The sequence below is a fragment of the Chiroxiphia lanceolata genome, chromosome 6 (genome assembly GCF_009829145.1).
Source record: "Chiroxiphia lanceolata isolate bChiLan1 chromosome 6, bChiLan1.pri, whole genome shotgun sequence".
In the NCBI taxonomy this organism is placed as follows: domain Eukaryota; kingdom Metazoa; phylum Chordata; class Aves; order Passeriformes; family Pipridae; genus Chiroxiphia; species Chiroxiphia lanceolata.
Window position 1 is genome coordinate 41,900,466 of NC_045642.1, and position 15,298 is coordinate 41,915,763.

Here is a 15,298-nt window from a genome sequence, read left to right on the forward strand (position 1 = left end):
AAACAGACTGAGCAGCAAGAGCTGAGAGGGAGCACTGTTGTCAGGAGCCAGTGGAATCTCAACTGTTTGAACACCAAACTGTTTGGGTGTATAGCTCAGCTTTGCATTTAGGAACATACATAAAAATCTTGCCTAAGGTATTACAGTAGGTACCAACAAGTTCTGATCATTTAAATTCCTGTCTTTTTCACCAAAAAGGTGTGTTCAGGAGCACATTTGCTGCATTACAGAAGAACAGGGTCCTCTGTTTCTGCTCTGATCCCTCAGGGGTTGACATTTGTCCCACTTTCTGCCTCAGGGTCTTGGTTGCAGCTGCAAAGTCCCTACCTGGTACCGTATTGTGGCAATGCACAACATTGCATTCTCAGTTGTAAATTATGCTGAGGTTTTGGAAATGTGAAAGTATATGAAGGTAAGTTTATTTACTTGACAAAAGTGCATGTGGCGTGTGACCTTATTACAGCACTTTCCAGGCAACTAACAAAGAAAAGCTATTTATCCTCAGCTGACAGTTAACACTGCCTTTCCTGTTGCTAGTGCTCCTGTAGGCAATTCAGAAAGAATTACCTGATTTATTGTAAGAGGAATAAAAGACCTGTAGGTATGTGTGAGGTGTTTGTCAGGGCCTGAGAGACATTCAGGGTTGTCTGCTGTGTATGGTCAATGGGAACACGTTAAAATGTTGGCTAGATGCCATGGAGTCATGCCCTGTGCAAAGGCTGGAGCAGGCATTCTCATCACCCTCTGATCTGGTGTGCCCCACTTGAGATATCTTTGACCTTAAGGCTAGTTTTGATGAGGAGGAAATTAAATTGCAAGTGTATTTCAATGCCCAGGAAATGCTACATTTTCCCTCAGCCTTATGGCCCAGGATCTTTGGTGCAATTTGTGTATCTCTGTGCACCTTTGCGAGGAGTTGAGGCTGTGTTGGAAACATGGCTTGCTGGCTATCGGAGGGATAGTGTGAGGGGAGAGGGGTTGTTTGCATGGGAAGGGCCTGTGTGGGAGGGAGTGTGTTTTTGAGGTAGGGGTGTATGTAATGGGAATAGGGATGTTTTATGTGGGCATGCACACCCATATGTGGTGTGTTTTCCCCCTTTTTCCTAGGCTCTGGGTGTGTCCAGATCAACTGAATTCAAAATGCTCCTTTTTTGGCACTGTAGCCTCTTCTCTGGTTTGGCATCTTAAGAATCTGGGGGAATCATTTAAAGATCAGAAAACTCCATTCACTTGGGCCCCTGAAGGCTTCACATTCTGTGACATGGTCATTCCAGTCGACTGAGCTCTGTCCCCTACGGATGAGCCCATATAAGGAGGCTGTTTCCTGCATTTCACGCTCCCTGCCTGTCCCTCTGCCCTCCTGTGCTCCCTTTGCTGAAGAAAGTTGGTATTTTGGGACTGCAGCTCCTGCCTCATTCCTGCTCCCTGTTTATTTTTGGAGGATGACTATTTTTGCTCCTATCAGGGAGCTATGCAGGGTCATGCTCCCTCCCTGCAGCAGGCAGTGGCTGCCCCTGGCAGGGTCTCTTAATTTCCCACACTCACAAACAATGCTTCTACTTCAAGAAATAAACATGGGAGACCCCTACCATCAGGGGCTAGCTCAACCCCTTCCTCGTGTGTGGCAAGAGGTGGTTTGGCTTTGACTCAGGGTTGACTCCACCACACATGTGGAGTTCTCTCTGAAGTCTAAAATCATCAGGAGTCATCCCACTCAATCACTTAATAAAAGCTGTGGGAGCCACCTGTCCCCTTGCCATTCCTTTGCAGTTACCATTTTTTTTCTGGTTTGGGACATCTTTTGCCTAATCATCCTTTCTCATGATGGTCCCTTCACTGGTCCTTATAATCTATCTTCCCTCGCTGGGCACCATCAATTGGGAGCTATATAAACTGGGCTCACCTTGCCTCTCTGCTTTCACCACTGCCTGTCAGGCCGAACACTGAAGTCACTGCTGTACAAGGTGCCTCAGGCTGAGGGAACTGAATCCAAAACTGTAAAGGCAACGGGCAGCTCCCAAATGGTGGGAATTCATCTGAAAATTCCCGTCATAAGCCCCAAGCTGAATTCCTGTTTTCTCTTGCCGTGTGGCAGAGTACCACACAAGACAATGCAAGAAAATAGCAGGGAGTGTCTTTAAGCTCCAGATGAACTTCCCCTTTAGATTTCAGTGGTGGCAGTGGTGGGATTCATCCCAACTAACTTTGGAAGTGTTTGATATGGCTCACTGTATCTGAACTTGGCGTCTATTCTCCTATTCTAGGCAGTGGACAAAAGCATACTTTTTAGGAACAATTCCTCATCTAAAACAAGATGTCTAAAACATGCTGTCTGGTACCCTATGAAAGTTGTAACATAATACCTCCCACTGATATGTGGGCAACACTAAGGAACAAGTTCCCAGTGAACCCTATTTTGCTAGGAGAGCACATCCTCTGTGGATCAGTCTGGTACTGTACTGTGTGTCCTGGACAAGTCAAAGGCACACAGACCTGAAATTTGTCAAGATCCTGATTAAGGTGATGCAACTTTTGCTTACAGTGATGCTTAAAAACCTGTCCTGTAATATATGTCCTCCTTTTATTTTATGAATAAGCAGCATTTTAAACACTATCTCTCCATCTATCTATTATTTGGTAAAGTATTACATTAGTTTGTGTGGACCTGATGTCTCAACTGGCTTGACTTTGCCTTGACTGGAGCTGCCTGTAATGTGTCTCTTCTCTTTATTAAAGGGTCCACCACCTAAACCTCCACGCCGGCAAGGAGGCTGGGCAGATGATCCTGTACTGGCACCTATCAAGTGAGTCCTCACCTCTTTCCTTATTAAGAGGGGCTTAGGTGTGAATTAAGTGAACATCACTAGCTGGACTTTGCTGTCAGAGATATTGGAACAGTTTTTGTGGGTCTTTTACATGGCCTCTGTCTCCAATACCAATGTAGCTCCTTCAAGCTGTTTGAATTATTGCTCTTGCTTGGTTCCATTGGTTAATTGACTTGGTGAGTCTCAGAACTGTGTACATGTCACTGTTTGCCATAGGCAGTGTGTTCCTTACCTGGTACAGTACCTGGAAGGAGTCAAGAACATAATAAGCATGTTAAATGCAGGAGCTGAGGTGGGGGGTTTTGGCTGGTTCCATTCTTTCTAAGAGAGTGACACATGACAGCGCCCCACTGACAAGAGTGCAATGAACACATCAGGATTTAGTGATCAGCCTTGACAGTAAAGGTGAAATTTGTCAATGTTTATGTGTGTATGGGGTTATGGTATAATGGAGACTGATAGAAATGGTCATCAAGAAGAGATGGGAGGAAAAAAATATACAAATTGTAGAGTATATGTTGAGAAGCCTAATGCTTATGAAGGACACCTAAGGCAAAGGAAATATCTGCACATGGTTTATGGAATAGGTATGAAAACTAAAGGAGGAGATGACTTGCTTTCAAACCATTTGTTTTGAAATGGTTTTTTTGTTGTTTTCCAAGCTATGAAATTATACTGATGTTGTATTTCATATTCACAGAGCTGAAGGGCTCAGCCATGGAGTGGTGTGAGATTGCTTGTGTACTTAAGGGCCTTTAATAAGAGTGTATATGCCTTAATATATACTTTGGAGGCACTCTGATTTATGAAAAGTTATGTCTTTTCTTTTTTGGAACTCTGAGAATGGATGAGGGCATCCAGAAACCTGTTATACAGTCACTTCCTTGGGAGGTGAGAAAGGTGGTCTGTATTCTGGGGTAGCCTTTCTGGAAAACAGTACTTTTCTGGGAAAATTGTCACTGTGTTTGTCTCTGAAAAATAAATAATCTGGAGACTGAAATAAAGCAAAGGAATAAAGATTTCAGCCTGAACTCCCATTCCTCTCCAGTTTAACCCTGATAATGGTTATTTTTCATAGGCTGGCTGCAGCTAGAAGTTGCCATTGCAAAGTTGAATCCACCTCAGGGTATTAAAAAAGTGCTGCCAGTGATCCTGGATCTTTGTAGGACCAAGCAGAAGCTTTATGGAAATGTGACAGCAGAGAACAAAGGTGAATTTCGTTGTTCAGGAATAATAAGTTATGTAACTGTTTGCTAGGCAAAGGACTGGACTGGAGGTAATACATATTCAGGGCTGTGTCTAATGTGCCCTGAAGGACAGTGTACAGGTTCCTAATGTAACAGCACCGTACCATGTGCTACTTTACCATGTTTTCCATTGTTTGACATTAGCCTTATTAGCCTTATCCAGTAGATTTGCAGCAGTAGCTATCAGTGGTGCTTCCCCAGATCTCAACTGCATGGTTTACAGACATTGTAGGTGTCTGCAGTAAATGTTGGATGCAATTCAGCTGAAGAAGCAGAACAGGAGATTCTGTAGGGTTGTAGGGTTGTAGACCTTTATGCCTGTGAGACTCTGCACAATGGGACATGAGATCAAGATGTGCCCCTTGCTCTGTCATGCATATGATACCGTGTCATATCTGACAGTGTTCTTTTCATTTTAATTAAGAGTTTTTATTGAACAAATTTTATGGAGGAGAAGTTTGTTCTGACTTCTTCAGTCATATGAGCTACAAGGATTTTGTACAACTAGTTCCCCTGTCTTTCCTTCAGTTGTGTATTCTCCCAAAGCTGATCTCTCTTCTCTCCCTTAAAAAAGTCTGAGATGCTGGCCTGTAGGGCTGTCTTTGTGATATATCCCAGGGTAAAGCCTTCATGTGAAAAGTCTGAGTCATCGGCTGATGTCATACCAATGTTGCTGTAGCTGTGTTGTTTCTGTTTTCTCAGGCTCTGTCTCCCCACAGCTTTTCAACCAATTTGACTCAGTTTGGAAGCCCATCAAGTTAACTTGCTCCAATTTCACTAGTGTAGATGTAGTTAGAATAACATGCTTCTGTTGATACATCTGATGTAGGTTTAAGCTCTTTTATGCCAGTGTAACAGAGCCTGCACTTGGGAATTTTTCTGTTAGAAGTAATTAGATTTTCAGAACTGACAATGTTAAAATCTGATTTTTTTTGTTTACTTAGAAAGGAAGGATGAGCAGAGTGGGTACAGTTAGATTTTCTGTGTTGTGTAAAATACATTGTGAGTCAGATGCGATGCTGCAGCCACTTGTGCAATGATTTTGTAGCCATTTATGTGTTATTCTCTTTCCATTTGAAGTCTTAGCTTTTAGTTCTGTTTCTGACAGATTCAGCCAGTTGCCTCTGCATGTGTAGCTTTTCCTGCAGGGATACTTTTCTGCATTTCTAGTTCAGAGTCTTACCAATGTGAAATGATCACTTAAAAATGTTTTTTTTTTGTTTCCATTCAGCACATGTTAGAGAATGTAGCTTGCAACCTGTTTTTCTGTTTTTCTACCTTTCCTTCTCCCTCTTCATCCCTTACCTGCCCAGGTCTTGTCATGCTTAGGTAAACCTCCAAATCTGCTCAACATCTTGCCAATTATTTCCATCAGACTGCTGCTCTCTCAGACTTTTGCAAGATAGGAAGTTGAGGAGGGCCCTTAAAGTTTTCCAACCTATAATTATTTTTTAAATTAATTATCACAGATGGTGTGCAAGTGAGATAAAGTGTTTTATCCTGAGTACCCATAGCATTTACATTTCGATATTTAAATTGCCGAGAACTATCAAAATGCTCTTTTACTCAAGTTTTTAAAAGCCGTGCATGGAAAGATTACTTTGGACTCTTAGTACATCTGTAGAACTGCTGTCATTGCTAGGAGTCCCATTTGATAAATCTGGACAATGATGAAGACTGCAAGTAAACTTCCAAACTGAGCAAACTCTCAGACTGGTCTTTTGCAATCAGCAAATAAATGGTGCAAAGTAGTGACAGAAAATTCATTTTCCATACTGACAGGGTCATCTGTACCTGAATCTGCCTTATCTGGTTAAATTTGTACTCAGAAAAATAATTCTCTATGAGAAGAGGCAGTCCCATTGCTGCCCCAGCAACATTCTAGCCCCAATATTGGTGGAAAGGGGACCAACCAAGAACTTAGGCAGCCACTTGGGGACTTGTATCCTGCTGAGATATCAGTAATTACAGCTGGGTTTTGCTACAGAAGCAGCTCTCTAACCACTGGATGGAGCCCAAGTGCCATTCTGAACACTGTGCTGATGTCCCTAATGACATCAGTGTTGACACTTGTGACAAGCAAAGCAGAGGTTTATTATCAGGTTATCTCACACATCAAAAGAAAGAAACACAAAGTGCCTGCCAGTGGGAAAAGGAAAAGGGTTTTGCATACTGGTGAGGATTTGATAAAGGAGGAGTGCTTCCAGGATCCATTTAGTTCCAACTTCTTCTGATCTCATATCTCTGACTTGACTGATAGAATTCTTCAGTTTCCTCTCTAGTAGGAAACCTCTTTATTTCTTTGCTTCTTGTGACTCTTTCTGTGTACCTGGGTGCTTGGTCCCTTTGGTCTTGTATTGAGCCCCCTAAAATTTCTACAGCTTTGCAGACAGCAGCTAGGGTTGTTCTGGAATAATCACAGCTCATTTCAGGTGGCCCTGCAAGCAAACACAAGTGCTGTTTTCAGTAGGAAGTCCCTTCCAGTGCCTGCAAATGTACCTCCTTTCTTATACATTGATTGTGGCAGTTTAGCAACAGGTGCTTCAGCTACAACTGAAGTTTCCCCTTTCTGACTGATAGGTCACACAGAGTTGGAATATTCAAGGCTTGTTTAGGAAAACAACCATGCTGAATATTTTTGGACAGAAGTAGTGGTACAGTGTCCAGGAATGCATTTACAAAGAAGGTGAATATTAAGGGCCCAAAGGAAGGAAGAGGATGCAGTTGGGGTGACCTTTAGAGCAGGGTAACTGAGCCCCTGTGTAGATATCATTTAGGGCTCTGGAGGGTGGGCAATGGTGAGATTGCACCCTGGGGCTGGAGGAAAGTTATTTAAGAGATTAAGGGGTTTTATGATTCAAGGTCTCTAGAGGTAAGTAAAGTTAAAAACCTCCTGTTTCAAAAATATGGGCTTAAACTGTCTTGTGTTCTGTCTATAAGAAATGACCCCTGAGAGTGCCTGGTTTTAGAACCTCCAGTCATTTCTGTGTTGCAGCTGGGAGTAGTAAAGTGCTCATGAGTTTCTCCATCTGGCACAAGCTTGTCATTGCTTCTGCCCTCTACTCCAAGTCCAGCAGTGTTGAGGTGAATCTCAGGCTAGGCTTCCCTGTGACACTGCCAGGTAAGGTGGGGAACCAGACATCTGGCTGCACAGGAGATGTTAGCCTCACTCTGCATCTTGCAGCCATCTGTGGATGTTCTCAGTGATGTGAAGAGTATGGGCACAGAGGATCAAGGCTGCCAAGTGAGGGGGCACAACTTAGAAGGAGAAGAAAGAAAAGGAAGTCTGATTAAGTTTTGTCTTGAAGTGTCTGTTTTTGGGTTTGTCCCTGCATTGATCTGCAAGGGAATGAGGCAAGTAATGGCCCCTTGGGGACCTTCAGGACTTTCCTCTCAATGTCAGCCGTCATTTTCAATCACCCTCTCCCTCCCAGCCATTAATTTTGGCCCAGGATCATGGGGACTTGTCCATCTATCACTCCTAATTGACACTAAATGATCTGTCAGTTTATTGATGAACGGCAGGAGTGGAATTGTCACAATATATTTTACTTTCTAACAACTCCTCCTGACAATTTTACCTTGTCCATCTCACTCTCCTCACATAAATCTCCATTGGCCTCTCATTCCTTCTCTTGGGCTGATCCAGTGCCAGCCACCTCCATGCCATCGGCACGCATCAAGGACATCAAGATGGTGGTAAACTGCAATGTGCAGGCCCAGGGTCGGTTTTTTCCTCTCTGTCCCTGCCCCCCCCCTTTTCTTTTTACTTTTTTTTTTTAACAGGCTGGATGTTCCAGGAATGCTAACAAGCTGTCCTCTTGTCCCTTCATGTTATTACTGGGGTGAGCTCTCCTTGGTGTTTCTGTTTAGACTCAGTAAAGATAACTGGCAGAAAAAGAAAAGTTCCTAAAAGACAGAAGAGTCACCTGAGAATTCCTCAGTGCCCTGGCTGTGATGGGGGATTTTTTTTCTTTTTAAACCAGCTTAGTGTGACTTGCAAAGGTTTCCTGCAAAGGGAAAATGTTAGACTTGTGCCCATTTCTATCTTTGCAGTGCCAGAGGAGCCTGAAAGAAGAGTTTTGCTTTTTCTTTTACTCTTTTTTTTTTTTCCTTTTTCTTTTTCTTCTTATTTTTAACCTAGATTTGTTTTTATTTTTTTCCCAGTTAGTGAAGTTTTCTTTGACTTCTTTTTCTAGAAAGATACTGGGCAATGGATGGACTAGTAGGATTGCAGCTTCTGGCTCCCCTAGAAAACGAAGCCAGCTGGACAAAACCAGAACAGAACAGGAGTGTTACATTTTTGCTAACAGTCCATGTAAGCTGCTGAGGTGGCAGAATATGCTTAGGGTAAAGTCCCTTTGATTTTTTTTCTGATTGAGGACAAAGCATCTTCCTTCCTTAGTTCTCTGCATCTCCAAGAAATTTACCAGCAAATTCAGAGGATACTATCATTGCTGTCCCAAATATTTCTAGTTTGAAAAAAGTAAAATCTTCTTGAAGAACATATGCAGCTTGCAACCCTTTTGTATCTGTCAAAGCCAAGGCTAAAACGTTGTCTGGCCATTGTAGGTCACCTCTAAAGCAGTTGTGAAGTCTAGCTTAAGCAGTTTACCTGCGGAAAGAGACCTAAGATGACCTGATCTACTTGCTTGACCCTATTTCCCCCTCCCTCAGCTCCCCATCCCATATAACCCCTCCACTATTCTCAAGTTCTTGTTCCGGGTTTTTAAAATATCTCCTTTCAGAAGCTGTTGCTCTCAGATGACAGCACAAGGTGCCATTCAGTAATAAACACCTAGTTCTTTCTAGTAAATGTTTTCAATGACGAGTGAAAGGTCTTTGGACTTCAGAATCATGAGTTGTTTTCTATTGTGAGATTTGAAAAAGAAAACCCAAACAACCTTAGATACTTTTTCTTGCATTCTGTCTAGTTCTGTCTCCTAGTAGTCCTTTCTTGTAACCATGATGATTAGAAGTGTGCTTTTCCCTTTAAATGGAAACTGTAACCTCAAGAGTCTTTTGGTGTGAGAGTTGGCCCTTGTGCTTACTGGAGACTGAGGACGTGATCACTTGGATAGGAGCCCCTGTTCTCAGGGACCATAGATGTGTGGTGGATACCTCTAGAAACTGCAGCACTGTTTTCCCACACAGCAGGAATTTGTATTGAGTGGTGTTTTTTTCTGTTGCTCGGTGGGAGCTCTGAACAGCTCTGCCGGTCAGCAAGCCTACCAGTGAGCAAGTGGGGGAACCCTGGGAACATCTGTTATGAGAATGATGCAGTGAGTAGGCTGAGGTTCAGTGACCCCCGTGAGCACTTTGTCAGCTTGTACTTTGTTCCTAAAAGTCCTGTTTGCCAGAGCTTTCGTCCTTTGTTGTTTCTGTTAAGTAAGCCCATGTATTAGGACCTGAGGAGAAACAAAACCACTTCAGCTAGAGATTGATTAAGTGCCTCACAAGCCCGTTTCAGATGGAGCCTGCTAGCTGCCGTGTCTGTCAGATCCTGTCCCACAGAGTATGCCTGTTCATTGCTGCATCCTTCCTACTCAGGGCCGTGTTCTGGAGCAGTGGGTTCAGCATGTGGTCCAGGCAGCCCAGGGACCACAGGCAGCCCAGGGGCAGAAAGTGGGACCATTACAGTTTAAAAAATGTATCTGCTCAAAACCTTGTTATAGAGATAGCCATGCACCCCAGGGCTTGGAAGTGAAGAACTGTGAGGTGACATCCTGTGATAAAAATAAAGGCTCATAGTAGTCTTCCCTCTGCTGAAATAAATGGCAAAACTTGCCTTGATTGTAGATGTGAAGATTAAACTCCCTAATTTAATCAAGGAAGATCTGGCTTTTCCAGGATGCCAGAATCCAGTGAGAGGGGTTGGAAACTTAACTGATCAGACCTGCAAGAAAGGTGCAGTGGAATAGCTGAGAAGACACCTTGTGGTCCTGTTTTCCAGCACAGGCAGCAGTTCTAATTTACATACAGTCTTGGTGAGTGTTTCTTTTCCTGTGCCTCAGCAAACAAGCAGTGATCTACTCTTGGAGAGCCTGCAGAACTGATCAGTTAGCACTTGTGCATCATATTGGATGTGTAACTTAGTTGTGCCTTAGGCTATTGAACAAGCTGCAACTCCTAGCTCACCACCCACTCACTGTATTGATGGGCACTAAAGAAATACTTGAGCAAGAGATTACAATGTCCTTTGTAATCTTTTTTTCCCCCTCCTCCCTCAGGCCTAGACCTGAATTACAGTCTTTGCGCTAGAGGCAAAAGGCAGGCTGAGTCAAGCATTTCGTCGTTTAACTAACTGGGTATAGTGTTGGATGGAAGCATGAGGCAGAATGCTGGGTGGTGACTTGCTTCCTGCGCACCCAACCCATCTCTGCCCACACTTTGATCGCCCTGCTCTCTCCAAACAAAATGTATCTCTGAACATCACGACGTTCTCTTCCCCCTCCCCCCCCCCCCATTTCATTCCTTTAGCAAGAGGGCTTTCTGATTCCACGTGATTCATAAGAGAAGTTGGTTGAGACATGCCAGGAAATACGCTAACACACATGGGCAGATGAATTTCTCCCTCCGCTGCCCTGTAAAATGACGATAATACCCCTGGGCCTGGACTCGCGGCCCCTGCGGGGGTCCGTCCCGCCCCGGGACAGCCCGCAGGTGGCGGCTGTGAGGCTCGCAGTCGGTGACAGCCGAGCCGCGGCGCTCGGCTCCCTCGGCGCTGGCGGCGGCCGGGCCGCAGCCCCCGCACGGTGCCCGGCAGAGGGCGGTCGCGGGCCGGCAGCGGGGCCGGGAGCGCGGGCACGGCGGCGGCGACGGCGGCGGTGGCTGCTCGGCCTCGGGGCGGGCGGGGTGCGCCGGGCCGGGAGGGCAACGCCGGGCCGGCCGGGGGGCTGCCCCAGCTCCCGCTCTCTCTGCTCCTCCGTTCCGTACCGGGCGTTCCTGCCCGGCCGCCCCCGTGCTCGTTTTAACAAGCTGTCATAATTGCTTCCCTTTTGCTTAGCTACGCTGCTGCAGCGTCCTGTGCCGCGGTTCCAGCGCAGTGACCTCCTTGGAGCCTGGCGATGGCTCGGTGCAGGACGCAAGTGTGTCTGAAGCTCTCATGAGCTGTGGACATTAAAAGATTTCAAGGACATTTCCCCCCATTCATCCCAGTTATGTCCTCTGCTAAAATAGGTTAATGGTGTCTAATTAACCACTGCACATTGTCATGCTGCATAAAGATAGCATCCTGGCTGTTCTCTGAGCCCTGCTACTTTATCTCCATTTAGATCTCCGTGGTAGTCCATTAAATGAGAAAGAAACAGTTTAACAGAGATTATGTCTACATTAGAACTGCCTTTCACCCTTCAGCATTGAAGTTGCAGGCAGCTTGGAAGCAGCTCAGCTGTACATTAGGGTGCAGCTGTACACTAAGGGTGTGTGGGGGGGTAAAGCCTTGGTTTTGAGGTTCTCATTAATGTGGAGGAAGGATTCCTCCTGGCCAGAACTGAACAAAGACCACACTCAAGAGTGAGAGCAGATCTTCTGCCCCCAGACAGAGTTAAGAGAGAAATAGGTATTCTGTACTAGGAGTTACATACTATGGGGTTACATGGGGTCTGTCAGGGTCTTCTGCCCGGTTTCCAAACTATTCAACACCCTGAAATAGAGAGAGGGTAAGCAGCTGGCTGAAGCTGTAGGGAATATTCCTGGATTATGGTTATGTTTGGGAGCACTGACAGTCTCACGGGGAAAGGGAGTTTAAGCGGATCTGTCCAGGTGATGAAGTTGGTCCACGTTCTTTGACACTCCAGAAAAATGCATTTATGAGAAGAAATGAGTGGTATCACTGCCTCACAAAAGCTGGGGATGGCTGGTGTATAGTACTGAGAACGCATTTCTGAGCACTGATCCCGGGATTATGCTGTTTTGCTTGTCCTTACTTGAGTGAGTGTACCTGTAGTTCATATTCACTTGCTCATTTTGTAGGTACTTGTTGCTGCCCTCCCTGGGCTGTGCCTGCTGCTGCAGCAGACAAAGCAGGGCAGTGCACTTCATGTTGCTGAGAATATGAGAAAAGAGTAGGAAATCTGTGTATGCTGGCTTGAGTTTACAGTTGGGTTCATTCCATGCCTGCTTTCACTCATCACTAGAAAGCTAAGTGTGACCACAAGGTGAATGAAGAGGGTGCTGTGTACCCAGGCCTTATATTCCTGAAGGATGAAATGTTAGTCTCAGTGTGTTGCAATTGGCATTGGTAAGCTGAAAGTGTTCTCAGGAAGAGATGCTCACAATGCTTAAAGCAATACGATGGCTTCATGAAGAAATCCTGTGAGGCTTCACGTAGTACCTGGAGAGCAAAGAGACTAGCAGGTGACTTGTATTCTGCAGGAATACTATCTCCATGTGTAGCTTAGCCCTCAGCTAAGTTTATGGAATGGATAGAGTTGGAGTTGGGGTACATTTTGAAGACTGAATGATTTCTCTTACTGCCTTCAAGGTTTTTAACCTTAGGACACAAGACAAATCTTGTCTTTTCTCTTAGAGTCACTCTGTTAGGTAAATTTAGGTATTGCAATTTGGCCAAAAAAGCAAAAGACTAGTCAGGAACAAACCTGCTCAATCATTAAGGCCACAGGGAGTATAAAACATGCAATTCCTTCCTGTGCTCCAGAAGCTTCATACTATATTTCTGGGATAGTTTTCTACCCATGAGCTTATCAGCTGGTTTGAAATGCCAGTTCCATCAAATAATGCTATTCCAATTCATATATTAACAAACATATCTAGTACAGGTGACTGGAAGCAGAAATCTCCCCTAAACAAAACAAGTAATTTCTCGTTCCTGCTCTAGTGTAATTGGTATTTAAATGCTCTGTATAAACCACAGCACTGTCAGCATGAGAGACTTGTATCACCCACTGCCACTGTCAGGCCCTGTGGCAAAGGGACTAAGGTGTTCTCCTGGGGGGGCTGACCACAGGGCTTTTACTTGCCCTAGAGAGAGGAAAGGAATGGTCTTGTTTGACAAGAGAGTGTTCTAACATCTGGGCTCTGGGATTAAAGGGGTAACTACTATTCCCCCCTCCCAGCTGATTAATTTGTTCCCCAAATTACTATTTTTTTCCAATATAGTGCAGCTGTTTCATAATTAGGTATTTGTTTATAGTCCTGAGTAAGTCCTTTCCTAGCACAAGGAAAAGTTGAGAAAGCTTAAGTCTCAAAACATGAGCGAAGTAGTCTCTGCCTCTAGGACTAACATATGACTGCCTTCCCTGTGGACCACCTGGATATCTGTTATGACAGGGAGCTTAGGAAAAAGAGACAGAAATTGCTTACAGGGATAGCAGGAGTGACCTTCTCCTGGGAAGTATAAACATGTGGTGTGTTTCACTCCTGCCTGGAGACAGGAGATGAGCAAAGATGTAAGAAGTGTGAGTACTGAGGAAGAGAGTGTTATTTGGGATTGGACAATAATCAAGAATAATGGGATCATGCTAAGAAAAGGTTAGATTTAACCCCCAGGAAATCATCTCACTGTGCAAGGCTGTGCAATGCCATAATTTGGGATGTTTCAGCTCACTGAAGGCAAGGCTATGAAGGCAGTGTGTGGGAATCAGTTCTGTGAAGGCATAAGGAAGGGATAAAATTGGAGAAATCTTGCATCATCTTTTCACCTCTGTCTTTTCAGAGTCTAAACTCCAGTGAGAGCTGGTAGTGGCCTCTCTGAAGCCATCTCCTTCTTTCTCCATGGTATCGGGGGTTCACAAAAAGTGCTTTGTACTACCACTGAGGAGAAGGATGGAGCTGAACAGTTTATCCTCGCTGGAAGAGCTCTTTCCTAAACTCCCCAGCTCTACTGCATTTCTGCCTCTGAACACAGGGTTCAGATACAGCTGAAAGCCCAGATGCAGATGTCACCCACTGTTCTGCAGTTCTGATTATAGCAGTGGATATTACTGGGCTTAGATCACTGATTCAGTGTAATTTTTAACTTCTTACAGACTGCAAGCTCCAGGGAGAGCAGTGGAGACAAAGGACTTTCTTCTCCTTATACCTCTTCTTCTTATAGCTAGACATCCTCTGTGCCCTGCTCCTTGCTCTTAGAAGAATAGATTATTCATAGGAGAGCTGATGAAGATCGTAACTTGCTAGAGCAGAGAGCAGATGAGGAGAGGCCTGTCCCATGTCACAGAATTGCTTTGAAAGGAACAGTGCAAGGCAGTGAAGCAACTTCTCTTACATCTTGGTGTGTCCTGGGACAGTGCATATGGTAGGGGAGAGCCCCATTTATTCTTTGTCATAGCACCCTGACTTCAGCAGAGGGGAGAATATTTATTCCCAACACATAGAGATGAAACTTCACTCTCCAAAATGGCCAAAGCAATCAGTGAGTGATGGAGTATCTGCTAAAAAGAAACCTGGCATTTAATTAACTTTTCAAAGTGCTGGTTCAGCAACCTCCATGTTTTACATTTTGAATATTGAACAAGTGTTCCTAATCGGGACTGAATTACTTCTGGGCTTGCTGGGGTGGAGAGCAAAGGAGCTGCCATTTGCCAGTGCCTCCCCCCCATGTTATTATTATGAACTCCTGTTAACTCAGCCAGATCAGCCCTGATTTTCTGCAGTGACTGCATGTCTGACCTGAACTTGGCCAACTCGGGTGGGACTCCTAACCTAAAAGGCAACCAGAAAATCTTTATGTATAACCAGGGGAAGGAAGAACCTACCTTATAGGCAGACAAAGTATAGCACCTGTTTCACTCCTTAAAGCATCGACCTCTCTACTCAGGTAAGGCAAGCTTTACCTGCAACTGATGGCAGAGGGGGTGAAAGAGTGTCTGAGAAGCTAAAAAACCAGGGAGTGTGGTTCTTGCTGTATTTGGCCATGGCTGTCTTTTGGGATCCAAATGGTTCTTCATCAATCTGTTTCACTCAGGGACTTTTTGATACACTGGTTTAGTGGTCACACAGTGTGTTATATCAGACCTGGTACAGAAAACTGTTTTGCACAATAACAGTTATGTAGGGAAAGGTGCAGTTTTTTTAATTTTCTCTAGCCTTTTCTAAGCATAGGCCTTTCTCATCTTACAGGTCAGGAAGAAAGCATGCAGAAGAAGTAGAAGAGTAAGTTTCCATTGTTGCTGAGACTTCTTCCACAACTTTCATATTTGATCTCACATAGAAGGGGCACATGCCACTAAGCACCAGAACTCCAAGATCTGAAACTTTGGAAGT

At 44.6% G+C, this 15,298-nt stretch overlaps 1 protein-coding gene across 2 annotated transcripts in view; it reads left to right on the forward strand.

Moving 5' to 3' along the window:
• The window catches only part of IFT43 (intraflagellar transport 43), a 42,642-nt gene that overhangs the window by 12,059 nt on the left and 15,285 nt on the right, over nucleotides 1-15,298 (forward strand). For both annotated transcript variants that reach the window (XM_032692172.1, XM_032692173.1), the window contains 2 exons: nucleotides 2,737-2,804; nucleotides 15,155-15,187. In XM_032692172.1, coding sequence (XP_032548063.1) covers nucleotides 2,737-2,804; nucleotides 15,155-15,187 — 101 coding nt within the window. The remainder of the gene's footprint in view (nucleotides 1-2,736; nucleotides 2,805-15,154; nucleotides 15,188-15,298) is intronic.